This window comes from Catharus ustulatus, chromosome 14 (assembly GCF_009819885.2).
Source record: "Catharus ustulatus isolate bCatUst1 chromosome 14, bCatUst1.pri.v2, whole genome shotgun sequence".
NCBI lineage: Eukaryota > Metazoa > Chordata > Aves > Passeriformes > Turdidae > Catharus > Catharus ustulatus.
The window spans coordinates 15,652,090-15,670,317 of NC_046234.1; the positions used below are offsets into that span (position 1 = coordinate 15,652,090).

At 47.5% G+C, this 18,228-nt stretch overlaps 1 protein-coding gene across 2 annotated transcripts; it reads left to right on the plus strand.

The window, feature by feature from the left end:
- Positions 1-2,747: 2,747 nt before the first annotated feature.
- Positions 2,748-14,746, plus strand: LPAR4 (lysophosphatidic acid receptor 4). Of its 2 annotated transcripts, none has more exons than XM_033072517.1 (2): positions 2,748-3,079; positions 12,475-14,746. In XM_033072517.1, exon 2 carries the CDS (start codon positions 12,628-12,630, stop codon positions 13,672-13,674), a length of 1,047 nt encoding a protein of 348 aa, XP_032928408.1. In that variant the 5' UTR covers positions 2,748-3,079; positions 12,475-12,627; the 3' UTR covers positions 13,675-14,746. The 2 variants fall into 2 exon arrangements, with proteins under 2 accessions (XP_032928408.1, XP_032928409.1); XM_033072518.2 differs by lacking the exon at positions 2,748-3,079 and adding an exon at positions 3,695-3,978.
- The last annotated feature ends 3,482 nt before the right edge of the window (positions 14,747-18,228 follow it).

An 18,228-nucleotide genomic window follows, 5' to 3' on the forward strand; every position in this document is an offset into this window, starting at 1 on the left:
AATGGAAGCCCTGACAAACCATGGAACATTAGGAATTCTGCAGCATTAATGAGCTCTTGAAGAGTCAGAGAATCATGGAATAGTGGAGTGGTTTGGGCTGAAGGGAACTTGAAGCTCACCCATTTCCACCCCCTTCCTCTATCCCAGGCTGCTCCAAGCCCTGTCCAGCCTGGCTCTGCTCAGGAATTTTCCTTTAAAATCTTTTCTAGCACCAACCATGGTTTCTGCAAAGTGATATTTTTTTCTCTTTTCCACTATTACTGATCTTTTCCTTTAGCTTTTCTGGGAAAACCCTCAATGGAACACCCTGTTCAAACACAATTAAACCTTTTGGTTTAATCACCCCAATAATGATCCTTTAACACTAAACATTATTCCACAGGAGTTGTGGTCCTACACCTGATGTTTTAGAAGTGTGAGACCTTCAGAAGCTGTGAGAGAACAAGACAGGATATCATGGATGCATTGCATACAGGCAAAAAATTTCCAAATACAACAATTTGAGGCACAAAGTTGATGTTTTGGGTTCCTAAATCACTCAGGTGCCACCAAGCCACCCCTGGATGCTCTATTTGTGCCACACAGCCTGTTCATGGATTCTATGGATGGAAAGCTCCATGGAAGCCTCAGGATGAACCAAAGCCATGCAATATTTAAGGGCCAAATGAGTTCTGCTGGTGCAGGAAAGAGGAGAGGAAGGAGCAATAAAGGAATAAATTTAATGCCTTGATCGTGTATATTCCAGTGGCCTTCACATGCCAGCTGGAATTGGGTTCTGCTCTTTGGCTCCTTGGAGGGCTCCTAAGTGCCCTGAAGTAGGAAAATTGGCACAAAAAGCCTCAGTTGACTGAAAATACTCAGCAGGTTTGACAGCAGAAGAATTAAGTGTTAATCACCGGGAAATGCAATATTCTCATTTTCCGGGCAAAATGATCCCATAAATTCAGGTGTTCCTGCCTGGCTGAAATCAGTGGGAATTGCACATCCCAGTCCCAAAGCCACTCCAACACTCACCCAACCAAAGTCAGCCCAGAAATGTCATTTCCATGAGGTTTCTGTGCCTGGGCAGCAAATTCTGCAAAGAGGGGGTAAAATTTCTGCTTCGAGACATTGTGCCTTCTCAGCTTTCCAATAAGATAACAGCCCAGTTCCTCTTGTTTTCCAAAATAACTCCAGATTATTGATGTCCTGCCAATGTTTGAACAAGGAAAGTTCACTAAATCCCACCCTGTCCCAAGTCTAGGACGAACACCATGGGATCAGGGTGGGGACACCAAGTGGGCTGTGCAGAGATGAAGAGCCCAGGAGTCTGCTCCTTGTTTTTCCATTTTAAAGCAAACACGATCCTGTAACTGGAACCAAGAAGAGAGGCTGCCTCCTCCTCGCTTCATGTTTGGCAAATAAACCTCTTTTAAGGGCACTGTGTTGGAAATGTTTGTACTTTATTTATTTTTTAGAAAATACACAGAGTGGGTTGATAGCACAACATTTGGCCTGTTTAGGAGGAGAAGGATAAAGGCATCCACGTATTCCTTTCAGTGCCTTGGGGGACAGCAGGAATGTATTGCTCTGGGGATGTTTTCTTTCTCATCAATACCAAAAAATTGTATTTTCCATAGGGTAAAAGTTGGAATTTTAGGTTTTTTTTGTATTATCTCTCCAGGTTTGAGAAGAGCATTATGGCTCAACCCTACAGATTTCACTTTTCCAGCTTCCAGTTTTGGCTGTGGCAGAAAAAAATGCTCCTTATGGTAGAAAAAAACCCTAAACCAAATGGTGACAGATCAACCTGCTCACTACAACTTCTGGATTCAATGGCAGCCACGGATGGATGCAAAGCTGGGATCAGCACGGCGGTTTAGAGGAATGAACTCCACAAAGGGCATAAATCCCATTCCCAATCCCCTGTAACATTTTAAGGAGTTGTTCTCCCAGCCCTTGAAGTTCCCAACAGCTGAAGACTTTTGTCAGGAGAGTTTAATTAAACCAATAACTCCGGAGAGAAAGCAAACATCCCAGCCAGGCACAGCTGCCTGGGTCCGTTCCAGCAGCAGCAAAGTTGGCACCATCACCACATTCTGCCTAAATTCTTTAAGAGGCACAGAAGTTTTGGGTTAAGATTTATGCCGTGTTTAATCTTTAAGGGCCCATCAGCCTCCTCTCTAATGGGTTTGCCCAGCCCGGGCAGTTTTGAAGCTCAGATTTAAGATGTTAATCGCTGGTTTCAGTGAGCTCATCCTAATCTGTGTCAGAACACCCAGCCCCCGACATCCTTGTTCCCCTAAAAAAAGCTTTCGAATGCTGGTGTTGGTCGATGGGTTCGCACTGAGAGCTCTCTCCCTCGCAGGAGAATGGGTGTGAAAAGCACCCACATCTCCCCAGGGCTCAGCATTTCCATGCAGCCGCCTGAAAATGCCCACAAGCCACCAAACTGGGTTTGTGCATCACTTCACTGGTGACACTGGTGGGTTTTCCGTGCTGAGCTTCCTCCAGCCCCACACTCAGTGACAACGATGCCTTGGGCCACCATTCCCCCAACATTTTCTGCCTCTGCTTTTTACCAAACAAATAAAATGGACTTTTGCCCGCCGGGAGCAGGAAACATCTGCACCGCCAGCGTTCTCGCTCCGAATCCTCGCTCCTGTTTTTGTGTTTGGTGAAAGGCAGAGCTCGCAGAGGCTCAGGTTGAGCAGCCCGGAGCTGCTGGGCTGTTACATGAGATATTCAGGAAGTTATTTGCATGGAGGGGATAAAAGCCCGTGGCAGCAGCCGGCTGCGCTGCAGAGGCGACCCAGCCACGGTGGCCACCAGCCCGAGGAATTACATCCATCCCGGCTTCACAATGAGTTGTTTACTGGCCTTGGCTGCCTGTGGGAAGAGCCAAGGAGAGCGGAGGAAGAGGAGAGACAAACACAATGCGAGCGAGACGCGTTAGGGGGGAGGCTGGGCTTCAGCAGCAGCCCCGGCATTGCAGCCCTATGGAACAGAGAGGGCTGAAAAGGGAATAAAATGAACCATCCGCCGCCTCGCTGCTGCTGCCAGGACAGCCCCGTCCCCACCTGAAGGGCTGATACCCAAGGTAAGAGGGGGAATGAAGCAGATTTTAGGCGGAGGGCAGATTCACTCGGGGCAGACCCAGCCACGCTTCTCCGAGTATTTGCAATTACGGCCCTGGAAAAGCAGAGCTGAGCGGTTTTCCAGCAGGAGCCCAGCAGCTCAGACTGTTCCAGTCAGCTCCTCTGAGAGGATTTAAAACAAAACAACCCCCCAGCCTAGCAAACAGCGCCTTTCTAAATCTGCCTAGGGAGATACTTGATATTTTATTTTCACCGCCAACTTTGCTGTGCAGTTTCCTAATCTCACCCAGTGCTTTCCTCTCAGCTCCCCCTCTGCTCCTCACTTTTTTTTTGTTTTTTAATTGGAAGGCAAAACAATTACGGGCGGCGGGAAGGAAAATCCGAGCTTTGAGGAGCTTTTCCCCGCTCGTTCCCATCTCTCTCTCCCCGGCTAATTGCTCAGGAAATCCGCGCTGCTCATTGTCGGGCTGTCCCCAAGCTGCTGATTCCGAGCTGGGAGAGGCTCGGGAAGGGAATCCATGGATAGAGCCCCGCGAGAGGGACCCAGCGGCGAGCCGGGGCGGGGCGGGCTAACAACACATCCCTGCCCAATGGAAAGCGTTTCCTATGGAGACCCCCAGGAGTTCCCCCTGCCCACAGCCCCTGCACACACATCGGGCCCATTCTCGAGTCCCGTTTTCCCAAGACACGATGGCAGCGGCGCTCGGCAGCCCCGACCCCGCTCGGAACAAAGGCCGGGCAGCTGCCGCCCGGCGCGGAGTTTGAGGATGAGCGGCTGAATTTGGGATTTTTTTGGGGGGGATTTTTCCTCGTGGGAATAGCCAGGGACACAAAAGATCGCCGTGGCTGTCACGGAGCGATCCCGTGGTGGCAGCGAGCCCTGGGGATGCTGGCGGTCCCGGTAAGTCCCCCCCGATTCCCCAGGCAGGGATTTCGTAGCAGCTCCGGGTGGGGAATTCTGCAAGATGAAGGCTGGGATGGATCCAGCCGGGTTTTCCTTCCTGCTCCAAGGGAGAAAGATGAGCTCCAAGTTTTGGGGAAGTAATTCCTGTTGCATGGAAATGGTTCTGGCTCCCTCCGTAATTCTCCATTCCCATCGAGATTCTCGCTGTGGCACCGCAGGTGACAAGTTTAGGGCTTTTCTGTCCTGTTGTTTGTTGTGTGTTTGTGAAAAGGATCCCTTGGTTACAGCTTGCTTTTGTGCTAGAAGTCAGTGTCATGAAGACACTTTTGGGTAAAAATGGGTTGGATATAAATGTGGCATTCACCTTCGTTTAATGGAGGGCTGGTTCCCATAAACGATGCAAAAAAATTAGGAATTAAGTTATAAATGTTGTACTGAAAACCTTAAAAATTTGATTTATCACTTCGGCTTCCATTCATGGCTGGAATCTACTCCTTTAAAACTAAAATTCAATGAGAAAAACTCAAAGACAGCTCTAAAAAAACTGTGTGTCTGAAGTAAAATGAACGATGAACAACTTAATTTAAAGATTTGGCTGCTTGGAAGAGAGAGGATTTAACACAATATAAGCACATGGCAGAAAAACTTGCAGGAAAAGTTTGGAGGTTTTAATGACATTCCCAAATCATTGTTTGAGAGGAGACAATTGTGTGTGGTTTTTGTGTTGCTGCCCTATAGGAGCAGCACAGTCAAATCCAGAGGATGGGAAGTGCAAAGTTCACAGCTCGGTGATAAGGACATTCCCCCCTTGTAGTACTTTTCCATCTTCTTGCCCTTAGGAGCATTCTCTAAAAACAAAACAGGCAGGAAACCCTGGTACTTTGGGGGTTCAAAGCCTCTGCATTTTAAAAGAAAGTCCTGAAACACACAGGAGGGAGGAAGGGGGTGGGAGAGGAATCTGAACAAACATTTCCCTGGAATCCTTTGAGGCTAAAAATGAGAATCCTCCTCAACTGATAAAAATCGATGTCTCCCAAATTCCAGGATCAGGAGCTCATTTGCACACAGACAAACACAACAAATGCCCCAGTTCCCCACTCACCTTCATTTAGGGCATTGCAATGAGGCACAAAACTGCAAAGCTGCACCTGGGCTTGCTGAGGAGCAGGGATGGAAACATTCCCTGGGCAGGGGGAGGATGCTCTCCTAGCTGGATCAGTCCTCCAGCAGTGACCTCATGGCTGGAGCACAAGAGCAGGAATTAAAGCAGTTTTATCCAGAGTTTGGGACAGGGTGCACTGTTGGAGGGGACGTGGCAAAGCAATTTGGGATTCTGTCATTGTGGCACTTGGATGATCCATCGTGCCAGCTGCCCCTCGCCTTGCTCACAGCAGATTTGGGATTTGGGGCTCTCTTTCTCTATCTTTTTTAGCATCACTGGTCAGGGCTGTGTGTCTGGAGCGGCGTTCCCAGCCTGCTGGTGCTCCAGGATCGGCTGGGCTGGGTGGGGATGGCTCCTGGAGCACTCAGCCAGGTCTTTCCAGGTCAAGCGTGCGTGCAGAGCCTCACTCTGCTCCTCCACACATTGCTCCTCCTCCCTAAATAAGGATCCGATTTAGTCCCGGGCAAGGGGAGCCACCACCTTCCACAGAAGGGAAATTCTCTCCCTGAAAAGAGGAGCTCTTTATTCCCAGAGCAGACAGTGGCTCTGCAGGGCTTCCTCCTGCACCAGCTCCCAGTTCAGCCCCATGAAAAGGGTAAAGATCCTCCCTGCTCCACAGCCAGACCTGCCTGAGCTGACCCTGGCTGCAGGAAAATTTGCTGGAATATTTGTCATGGTTTTGGTTGGTAGGAAAAGGAAGATCTCTTTATCTTGGCAGGTGAAATTAAGGGACATTCATCAGTCCCTGAGCCCTGAGACAAAGGTGTGTTCTGGCAGCAGTGCAGGTCCTTCCTCTGCTCAAAACATGAGCTCATCAGGCTGTGAGACCCTGTGATGCTGTAAATACACAGCCACAACAGACCTCTTCTTTTCCTCTAATAATATTCCCATTTTCATTTCTTGAACATGCTGGCAACTCACCCTCTTCCTCCCCAGCATGTTTTAGAGATGGATATAACCATATTTAGCAGGAAAAGCAGCATCCAGTCCTTGCATGATGCCAAAATGTCATTGCCTTGCCCTCATCTCATCATTAGAAATGTGATTTCTAAGCAGCTTCACTGCAGAAGCATTGCTGGCTAGCTGAGATTGGATATTTCTGCATTGAGGAGTGATTTATCAGTTATTTTAACAGAAAAAAACAGGTTGGACAAGTCTTGGGGATGGAAGGTGTCTGTGCCCATGGCAGGGATTGAGCAGGATGAGCTTTAAGCTCCCTTCCAACCCAAACCAATTCTACAATCCTCAAAATTTCCCCTTTTTCCCTTTATTCAAGAGAATAAAGGCCAATTAGACCAACCCCTGCAGTAAATAAATGCAGGGCACAGATCCCTCAAGGTCCCAAACACAGATTGTGTCCAGCCCCTTGGAAGGACTGGCCCAGCAGCCAAAGGAATCCAGGTATCCCCTCCAGCCAGGCCACCTTGCCAAGGAAAAATTGGAGTTTGTGCTTGGTGCAAGGGAGAAAAAAATTCATAATTTCAGGATAATCAGAGGAGAAAGTTCAGCTCTCCCATTTCAGCAAAGGGAGTGCAGAGGATCCAGCCCAGCAGGATGAGGATGGGGAGGCAGGAGGGCTCAGAGGAGCTGAGGAAAGGCAACAAGGAGCCAAAAAAGCCAAGGAATGGCCAAGGAGCCACTGGAAATTGTGTCGGGGAAAGCGAAGAAAGGCAGCTTGTTGGGCAGGCTGCTGACTGGGAACCTTTTGGAGCTGTGAGCAAATAAACCCCGGCCTGTTGTTGGAGTCCCCAGTGGCTCAGGGAAACAGGAGTCTCTTATTTTTTATGTTGTTTTTTTTCTTAGCCACACTTTGTAATGAACCAGAGCTACATCAAGGACACGGCAGCCTCTACCACAAACATTATTCCTGGGTGAAAACAACCTGGTCAGACAGGGTAACTTTGCTGTTCAGCACTTCATCAGCTTTTCTTTGCATCTAAATCTTGTCTATTGAACCCAGCGCTGCCATTATCCAGCAATCCTCCCGCAATATCCAGCACCAAAAGCCGCTCTTACAAGTGTTAAATAATGCAAAGAGAAGTTTGGGGTGAATCCCAGCATTTCCTGGCTGCGGCCCAGCCCCTCCGGAGGCTGCTGGGGATGGGGAAAGGCAGAGCACGCCAAGGGTTAAAGGGTGATGTAAATGGAGAGAGACATTCTCCGTGCAAACAAAAGGAGAGTCATGCCCTGAGGATCAGTGGCTGAACATGGGGTAAGGCACTTGGCGATTCTCTTCTGAAGGAAACATTTTAATTAGCTCAATCCAAAACAGATACAGCCCAGAGAAGGCACCACGAGCAGGAAATGCTTTGTAAATCTCAGAGGACAGTGAGGAGACAACGGCGGTGCTGAGCAATTAAAAAAATAAAAAAAAAAAAAAAAGGAAGAAAAAAAGGGGAGTGGGAGGTTCAGGTTTCCTTCTCTGCTCCATCCTAATTAAATTGGGGTCCTGGTGCACGAGAGAAAGGAGCTGTTGGGGGTGTGAGGGTCCCCAAGGCCAGCTCAGAGCAGGGACAGGAGCGCCTGGGGCTCCAGCGCATCCCGGAGCATCCCGGCTCTCACTCCTGCCTGAGACAGAGTGATGCCTCCTCCAGCCGCCCCAAGATTTGGGTTTTCCTCTCACAGAGGATTTGAAAGCAGCTGTTTAAAGCTGGCTGAGCCAAGCCCAGCTCCCCACAGGTACAGGAGAGATGATGTGGCACCCGCAGCCAGCGCTGGCTCCAGTGACACTGAGCACAATAAGTGTCAAAGCCATGAATAAGAGCCTTCCTGCCCTGATTTTTAGGCTAATCACCCGCAAGCGTCCCCATTCCCCGGCATTCACTCCGATAAACCGGGCAAGAATGGCCCTTTGAAGCTCCCCAAACCTCCACGGACTTCAAAGTGCCACTTGTGTCTGCTCCCTTCCTACTGTTCCCCAGTACATCACTTAGGATTAGGAAATGAAAGAGATTAAAGCGTTTCTCCTTCCCAGCGCTTCGGATCGTCAATGGAGCTTTGTTTACAGGCAGCTGCTCCGCTTCCCACCCTCTAATCCCAGCCTTGCCTCGCTCCCTGTTCCTGGGGGAGCTTCTCTGGGAATCTGCGAGGAGCTGATGGAGGATGGAGCGCTCACAGACACTCAGCCAGCTGAGCCAAGCCCAAAATTGGTGTCCCAAGTTATTTCCCATCCCTACACCTTTCTCTGGAGAAGCCACATCCAGCATCACCTACTCCAGCTTTCCATAAATCACACTGCTGGCAGTGGGAAAGCGCCAGCTCCTGCCCTGGCAGCCTCCAACAGGGAAAAATCAGCCACCAGATTGCCCCAACCTGGAGGTTTGTCCTTAAGGATGCTCCCAGTCCACACTCCCAGAGTTCTCCATGACCAAAACCAACTTTTATTGACAAAAGAAAGCAAAAGCAAGTGGAAATTCCATTGCAGGAACTCAGATGTTTAGTTTCTTAAAGAGAAAAAAAAAGTTTTAAAAAATATATATTATAGTTTTGATTTTATCTATTCAAACAATTGCAGTTTAGTCTTATCTATAGTCATCAGTATGAAAGAGCCCAAGTCCTACAGATTTACACAGCATTATCATCTCTGCAAAAATCTGCCAAACCCCCAAACATCTCCTTATTTGAGATAACAAACCCCTTATTTGAGCCTTCTGCCTAGTTAAAGTGGAACAGAGGAAGGAAATAAACCCCCAGAAGTTGCAGAGCTGAGTTTGTTGTCAAGCTGTAACCTGGGCTCCGTGGTGGGAGTAAGTTACACATCCCACAGGGTTGTAGCAATGGGGTGAGGAGCAGGGAGCTGCAGACTCTGGAGTGAATGGGATTCTTGTCAGGAGAAGGCAGAAATCCCAGGAAAATCCCTATTTATTTCCAAGGCTGTCAAAACACAAGGAGTGGTGCCATAACCTGGGAGAAAACCCAGAGAATCCTTCCCAAACCTCCCCAAAACCTGCAGGTTTTGCCTTCCCTACCTATAAACCTTTGTTTCTCAAGACTGAAGAGATAACCTGAGTACACACCATGATAATCCAGCAAAGACCCTTCAGCTTTGGGAGGTTTTCCCATCAGGAACCTCCCAAACCCAGAGCTCAGTTGTTTAAATGAACACACTGGGTGTCCTTCACCTCCAGACTGATAAAGTTCCTCTCATCTGACATCTCACATGACTAAAAGAAAATGTGATGATGCCAGAAGTGCCAGCCCCAAACTTCACACTGGTTTTTCAGACCTGACTTTGCTGGAGAATGGGATCAGTGTGGAGCAGGAAAAATGGGATTATGGAATGGCAAGGGCTGGTTTTAAATTTGTGTTTTTCCCTGCAGTAATTCCTGTTCTAACAAACAGCTGCTCTGGATGGAGCTGCAGCCTGGCAGTTTGGAGGTGTCTTGGTGTGCTGGGAGGAGGAAATACAGGAATTGTAAACAGGATACTCAGGCACCATAGGAAATAACACCAAGTTTTCCTCTCTTTTCAGTCCATGGAGGATAGGATATTTCTACTATAAAAGAGAAAATCTCCAGAGGAGCTACTCTGCTGAATCCCTTTTGTGTGGGGTAGCTGCTGGAGGTTTGCTGGTACCATCCCTGCTAGAAGAGAGAATATTCTGAATTTTATCACACTCAACAAGGGGTTTATTCCATTACACTCTTCCCCTCCTGGACTGGCCCCCAATTTAAATATAGGATTTAAAGCTTTGCCCTGCCTGAAATATAAAAAAGAATATCCATACTTTGTCATCATGTATTTATTTAGTTTTTAAAAATATATTGCTTTACTTTTTCCCAGCAAGGCAACAGCAGTGGTGACCGTGGTGTCCATGAAGAGCATCCCACTGCTTTAATCCATGGTGGAGAGGAAGGAAAGGGAATTTTACACTCAGAAAACTCAATCTGTGGACTCATCCTACAGAATTTAAAGCACATGGCTGGGTTTCAAAGCCACTTGTCAGCTTGTTTAAACACCTCAGGGTTCCATAGGTAAACAAGCCAGGCTGTATTTTAAAGCCCATAAGTTAACTAGACAATTGCTGGCAGGCAATTCCCAGAGATGAGACACTGGAAAAAAACGGGATTTGACCTTGGGGCTGTCTGGAGCAGAGTCAGGTGATGCAGCATCTTTTTTCTTGTGTGAGGAGTGTCTGGGTCAGGCTGCTGAGAATGAGCACTGGGTCAGGAGCAAAGGTGACAGTTCCAAAGGCACCTTTCAAACCTTGGTCTCGAGGAGTTGCCAAAATCCAGGCTCTGTGAGGTTTCCAGGGACACCCAATCCCTCGGAGATCTCCCCACAGGGAAGCCTGGACCAGCAGAGTGTGGCACACCTGGGGTTCACGCACCTAGGGAATGACATTCCAGCACAAACACAAACTCCTGGTGGAGTACCAGGGAGTGTCTGCACGGGGAGGGAGCTCCAAGCCAAGGATTTCATGCTTTAGGCTGAGCCTGAGCTATTCCTGTTGGAGCTCATGTCAGCTTTCTTATCCAACTTAGCTCTTGTTTAAAGGCATTTGAACTTTCAGGCAAGACCTTTCTTTTTTAACTTCCACTACAGATCCAAAGAAAATTAGTTCAATCCCACATTTGAGATTTTACTCCTGGCTTCTCATAAATTTAAATGTTTGATGTTATTTTTTTAATATTGTTTCCTAAAAAAGCTCATTTAACCGTGAGTTTAGCAGGAAAAACACCTCCACAGGAGAGACCTCCAAGTTCCAATTCATCTTTTTGGGTGTCCAAAGGATGAAGTCATCAGGGGAGGGAGATCTGGGCATCCTCCTTTCCTGCTGCTTTGCCAGGTGCAAAGGTGAGGTGCTGCCTGCTCCCAGGGTCACAACACCAGATTTTGGGAAGCCTGTGGTTCTCCCAATGAGGAATTTGCCTCTTCCACCCAGCAAAGCCATGGCTATCCCAGCTTTCCCAACACTGGCCACTTTACCAGCAAGGCTGACAGCTTGCATGCAAGAGCTCCCAGGAGGAAAACATATGGAAAACATCTGATTTTGATCATTTGAATCCCAAATTATCTCGAATTCATGCCTTGTTTTCCATTTTATTTGTTGATCTGTTGCCGTTGCAACCTTTAACACAGCTCAGTGACATGTTTGGAGCTGAAACTCCTCTGTCAGGGGATCTCTCTGGAAAGGATCCCACTCTTCACAAGGGTTTTGTCTCCAAATTACTCCCAGTTGTAGCTCCAAAATTTCTTCGATTACAAGGAGATTCCAAACGAGTTCATATTTGCTTGGCTGGAGTTTGTGAGGAAAAGGTCTTTCCCTTCATGACCCAACTTTGCTCCACATTTCCAAGAAGTGCTGAGCTCATGATCCAGCTCACAAACTCTCCTTGCTCCAGTGAGGAGACTTTCCAAGGGATTATCCTCACAGGCATTAAAAATACTTAAAATAACCAGGAGAGATGATCCATGGAGTTCAGGAAACACCTATGTCCAAGTAAAAACATGCTCAGTTCAACTCGTCTCCAAAGCTTATTGGGACAAAATCTTACAAGAGTGGAGTCCATGAGATTTCCCAAATTTCACATTCCAAACCTCAGCAAAGAGTAGGAATGAAAAGCAGCTGTTGGTACAGCTTAGAGGAATCTTCCTTGGGAAAGTTTTACGCTCGCAAAAAAATTCCTTTTGGAAGTCGTGCAGTATTTGCAGACATTTTTAAGCAGGGGGGAAAAAAGCTAACATGGATTCAGGAAGTATTTTTGATAAACATTTCTGATGTACAACAGTTTTCCACTTTGGAAAACCTGTGTAAAGATGCTCCTATTTTTAATTAGAAGAAAAAGTAAAGCAGCTCTTCGTTAGACTAGATCTTGGGTTTTTAAAAAAATACTTTTGCATCAAAAAAGGTTGAAAATCCCTCCAACTTGCCTTTGTGCACAGTTTAAAGCAAACACTGCAACTTTCAGCTTTTCTCCTGCTGTTACAGATTTAGGGGGAGATTTCAGATGTTTCATTCTGTTAGATTTTGTACTGGGCCAATTCCATCTCAGATTTTAAAGAAAAGCCTTTCCAAGGGGAAAGTTGGAATTATCATAGAGCAATTTGGGTTAGAAGTGTTTGTTCCAACCCCTGCCACAGACAGGGACACATTCCATAGACCAGGTTGCTCAGAATGATCACTCTCCTTCAAACAGGAGGATGAAGAAAGGCTGAATTCAGTAAATTCCATCTTCAGCTGTGAAAAACCCCAATGAGAGTAGAATAACGATGAGCTTCAAAGCTAATTCCTGCTCTTGTTTGCACATCATTGATCTGGGGATTTCTCTTGCATAGCCACTTTGGGGGACTGGTTCAAGAGTGATGGCAGCTCTCTCTCTCTCCTTTAGGATGCAAGGATCCATGAGGGAGATGCGGTAGGAAGGAGTCCAGCCACCTCCCTGGAATGTGCTCCTTGGGGAAGGGACGAGCTCCCTGCCTTATTTTATGGATGTCCCTGAAGTAGACTTTGAAGGCCTTTGGAAGCCCATCCCAGACTTGGCATGGGAAACCACAGCAACAACCATACCTGCCTGACAGATGATTCCTTCAAGTACAACCTGTACGGAGCCGTGTACAGCGTGGTCTTCATCCTTGGCTTGATCACAAACTGCGCCTCCCTCTTCGTTTTCCTCTTCCGGATGAAGATGCGGAGCGAGACGGCCATTTTCATGACCAACCTGGCGGTTTCAGACTTGCTTTTCGTGTTCACTTTGCCCTTTAAGATTTTTTACAACTTCAACAGGCACTGGCCCTTCGGGGACACGCTGTGCAAGATCTCGGGCACGGCGTTCCTCACCAACATCTACGGGAGCATGTTGTTCCTGACGTGCATCAGCGTGGATCGCTTCCTGGCCATCGTGTATCCCTTCCGCTCCCGCACCATCCGCACCCGCAGGAATTCCGCCATCGTCTGCGCCGGCGTCTGGATCCTGGTCCTCAGCGGAGGAATTTCGGCCTCGCTCTTCTCCACCACCAACGTGTCCAACACCAGCACCACCTGTTTCGAAGGGTTCTCCAAAAGGATCTGGAAAACCTACCTGTCCAAGATCACCATATTTATTGAGGTGGTGGGATTCATCATCCCTCTGCTGCTCAACCTCACGTGCTCCTCGCTGGTTCTCCGGACTTTACGGAAGCCGGCCACGCTGTCCCAGATTGGGACGAACAAGGAGAAAGTGCTGAAGATGATCATCGTGCACGTGGCCATTTTCGTCGTGTGCTTTGTGCCCTACAACTCCATCCTGTTCCTGTACGCGCTCGTGCGCTCCCAGGCCATCGCCAACTGCTCCCTGGAGAGGTTTGCCAGGACCATGTATCCCATCACCTTGTGCATCGCCACCCTCAACTGCTGCTTCGACCCCTTCATCTACTACTTCACCTCCGAGTCCTTCCAGAAGTCCTTCAACATCAAAACCCAGATCAAAATGGATTCTCTCTTCAAGACAGAGATGCCGCTCACCAAGACGGCGCTGCCGGCGCCGCAGGATGAGATCAGCGACCAGGCCATCACCAACGGAGGAGATCCCACGTCTGAATCCCATTTCTAGGGAGGTGTTTACACAGGGGGTTATCCCCCATTAACTCCTGATCAACACCACGTGGCCAAGAGCAGCTCCAGAAGATGGGGCTCATACGTGGGGTTAGTGAAGAAAAGCTGCTGGGGGACGGCAGATCCCCGCACCGGGATGGTCCCAGCGCATTCCAAGGTGAACACAAAGTGAAAATCCCCATGGATCTTCCTTTGGAGGTTATGGATAAGCTACAACACATGCATCAGCTCAGGAGGGAACAGAACAGCTTCTTTAACCAGAAGATGCCAACATTTGGCATTTTTCCCCCTCAGCAGTTGACATGGGACCAGTTGGGAAATAGAAAATTTCATTTTCTTAGAGAATCCTGCCGATATTTCCGTCTTCTGGAGGCGCATCCTCATCCTCATATGTTAACTCAGTAACTTCCCACAATATGTATGTTTGCTTACAAAGGCATAATAAAAGCTTGTGGCTTTTCCTTACTCCACTGCCAGAGTGTAGAGCCTGGTTTTCCTAGAGACTGGAATTTATGGAGAGGTTTGAAGTGTAAATAATTGTTTAGCAATTAGGCAAAGGAGTTGCTTGGTGACAGAAAAGATAATAAGAAAAAAAGATAATTATGACTACAGTTTTGAAACATGACGTTTCGTTTTTATCAGATTAAGCTGTCATTTAATTTATTTGATTATTTTTAATGCCACATCTGAGGAGGAGTAAAGAGCTCATTAATTATCTGTTGCACCTGGGCTTTTATATGATTATTTCTGGGAAGGGCTGGACTGTAAAGTCAGCTGGAGAAGGGTCTGAACCCCCAGAGTTCTTCCAATGGCAAAGCTCCCATATGGAAGCTGAGGCAGCTGAAAGCCCAGGAATACTGATCCCACTGAAACAGGGACAAGTGGTGTCAGAGCACCCAATTAAGGGATGATCTGTGATTGCTAAATGGGCTTTTAGGGCCTCAAAGTAACTCAAAAACCAGTTTGCTGCACTCTTTTCTTAGCTGGTTACAGCAATATTGTCTTGTTTTCCAATTAATTTATTTCCTTTCCTTTTATAGATTACAGAAATATATGGAAAATTAATTATTTGTGTGTGTTGTATTTTACCACCTGGTTCCTTTCTCCAGCTCTTGGCTCGTGTTTGAAGCTCGACAGCCCTTCCCAGGCTGGTTCATTCTTAAGTGTGAGACACAGAAATGAGGAGAAATTTTAATTTGAAAAAATATAAAGTTACAGCTTGTTAGCTCAGCTATCTGAATTACCATGGTAAAGCTACTTTTAAGGCTATATTGCCAAAAAAAGAGACAAATTTTTAATTGAACAGATGTTTTCCACTCAACTCTATTTTAAGTTTCTCATGAGATAGAACAACACCTCAAAGGTGATCATTTAAAGCAACAGAGGTTTAAGTGTGAGAAGAATTCAGCTGTAAAATGTTAATGCTTCCAAGGGAATATTTATTTAGCACTGCATTCACTTTGAATAAAGAAGTCAGTGGCTAACCATGGTTGAGAGACCCCAAAAATGATTCCATTCCAGCCCTAAAATGTCACTTATTGGAGAAAAGCATATGATCAACTCATTATACACAGCATGAGAGCAGCCAGAATATTCTATTTCAGCTCTGAGGTACAGCAGTATTTACTGGAAACTTGCACACAGGACTGGCCTGGGAAGCTTTTCTGGACATTAAACCCTCAGACAGCTGCACTTTGGAGCAGAAAAATGTGAAAACAGGGAGAGATCGTTGAAAAAAAGTTGGTGGAATGAGGTCAGAGTGGCAGGACAAGGGATAGGCAATGGCAGGGAATTTGTCAGCAGCTGGGAAAGGTTTAGCTCCAGCCCAGGGGATGAGCTGGGCTTTGGCAAGGAGCAATATTTGCCATTTCACCAGTGCCTTGTCCTTTTTCCTGCCTGTGCCCCTTCCCTGCTGGACCAAACTCTTCACAGGGAATTTTCAAATCCGTATTTCCTTTGGCTGATCAGCCCATCTCAACCCTTGCCGTGAAATGTGTGGATTTCAGAGAGGTTGTTCCCGTAATTTCAGAGCAAAAGGCAAAGAGGGATTTGCCAGACTTACCTACAGGCAGAGCTCTCCCTGTGGAGCAAATCCTTCATCCCATGACAGAGAGGAGAGTTGGGAACCATCAACAGCTCTGACACCCCCCAAACTCTGTGAGAAATGGGGCACCCCATCCCAAAACCCTGCCAGGAACTCAGACACAAGCTGCATTTTTAGGGGTGAGAGAGGAAAGGAAAAAGAGCAGGAAGAATTCACTAGTAAGGTTCATTTCTAGGGGTGGGAGAGAGAAGGAATGAGAGAAGGATTCACTAAAAAACTGAGGGTGTATTTAGAACCACAGAATGTCCCAAGCTGGAAGTGACCACAGGGATCATGGAATTCCAGCTCCTGGCGCTGCACAGGACAGCCCCAAGAATCCCACTCTGTGCCTAAAAACACATCTTCCTATTTGCAAGAAAAATATTTGGAACATAAGAAAATGCTCTTCTCTGAGGCAAGCCCCTGATTAATTCAGATTTACAGGGATGAGAATCCTGTTTACACTCAGCTTGTTCTCAGCAGGCAACATCCAACTGCCAGCTTGGAAATCTCATTTTAAAGCTGCTGCTTTACACTGGCAAAGCAAGAAGAGGTTTTGAGGTTCCAGAGTTCGTGGGGTTTGGGAGCTTTGTGGGACAGAGCTGTTCTGGTGGCTGCAGAATTTCTCATTTCCAGAGTCCTGAGACATCTTCTGCTTTGGATGTGCCCCACAGACCTTCCTCTGGTAAAAAACAAGAAGAACCCAGGCTAGAAACCACTGTCTGGGCTTCTGAGGGAAATGGGAACAGAGAGGAGGGAAAGAACTGCCTGGGACTGGCCAAGCTCCAGGCTCCACATCCATGGCCTGCCTGTAATCCCAGCATAATGGGTGTCTTTTTAGGAGCCAAACCAGTGCCAATGCTTACAAATTTCTGTTTGCAGTTTTATGGGGTAAGAGCCTGTGGTGGATATTCTCACATAAAATGTAATCCTATCATCCTGTGCCAAAATGCCAAGTGAAAAGATCCATTATTTTGTAATTTAAGACCTCATAAATTATATGGAGATCACATGGTGACTGACACTCACATCTGCTGGGACAGGTCTTGACTAATCTGGTTTTTTCTAGGTCAGGTACCCTGAGTACACACTCCATGGTTTGTGGATAAATAACCAATTATGCATTCAGAGAGAGGAAAAGTCATTTTTCAGATGTCAGCAAAGCCAAGCTGGGAGGAGAGGGTGGCAGAAAATTGGATTCCCAGTTTTTCTGGCTGAGGGGCAGCTGAGTGTTCCTCCCCCCAACAAAGGGCTGCTGTCAGCAAAGGCAAGGCCACAACTTCAAGTTTAAAAACAAAATCAAATTAATTAAAAGTCACTGCCTTTAGCTGAGGCTGAGACAGGACCCAGAGATCCTAAACAAACATTAATCATGGATTTCCCTGCTCCCATTCCCCAGTCCTCCCACAACATCCATCCTGCAGCTTTACAACCAGCTGGAAAAGCTGCAGTCCCAAAAAAGTTCCTGAGCCCTCTGCCCAGCCCAAACCCACCCTGGGGTGCCCAAACCTGGTGAAATTTCTGTGCCAGCCCCAGGGAAGCTCCTCTTGGTGCCACCACCAAAGCAGTGGGTGAAAGGTGCCAAGCCTGGTGTAAATCTTGGGCAAACCTTGTGAAAATCTCCACCAGCTTTGCACAATCGGTGCAAACTACCCAGAGTCACATCTATGAACACAAGGGCAAAGAGGCAGCACGAGGCTGAACGTCGTGGGTTAGCTCTTGGATGAGCCACAGGGATGGAAAGTTCAGGGATGGAAAGTGCAGGGATGGAAAGTTCCCATCAGCCAGCCAGCTTCTGCTCCTCCTCTCCCTTAAAAATCCTTGAAATCCCTCTAAAACAAACCCTGGGAAGTTTTTTTGGCGGCTCTCCCTGAAGTTCTGCGTGGATGAGGAGGGAGGCTCTGCTCCCACCCCAGCAAAAACACCCAGGAGGAATTTCCCTGTGCCAGAGAGAAGCAGCACCTCTGATAAACCCCTCCAAAGCTGCAGAGCTGCCCCATGGCACTCCAGGGCATTCCCAGTGGGAAGGTTTGCTGTCACAGGCAGGGATTTGTCCTGGGAGGGTTTCCTTTGGTGTGACCTGCTGGCCACAGGACCCTGAGCACAGGGTAGCCCCAAAGCTTTGCTGTGTCCTCTCAGGGCAGGATTTGGGGCAGGAACAAAGCAGCCCTCACTTCACTAAGCAGGTTTTGGTGCTCAGCATTAATTGAAGAAAGAGGCAGAGTTGTTCTCCGTGGATTAGCAGCCCAAGCCTTGTTTCCCCTGTAATTCCAGGAAAGCTGTGATTTTTATTTCTGAATGCTGACCCCAGGCTGACCCCAGAGCCCAGGCTGGCTCTGAGCTGTGTGCACTCCAAGGACCATAAATCACCCCTGGAATCATGGAATTAAGGTTGGAAAGACCTCCAGGATCATCAAATCCAGCCATCAACCCAGCCCCACCATGCTGACCACAAACCCATGTCCCCAA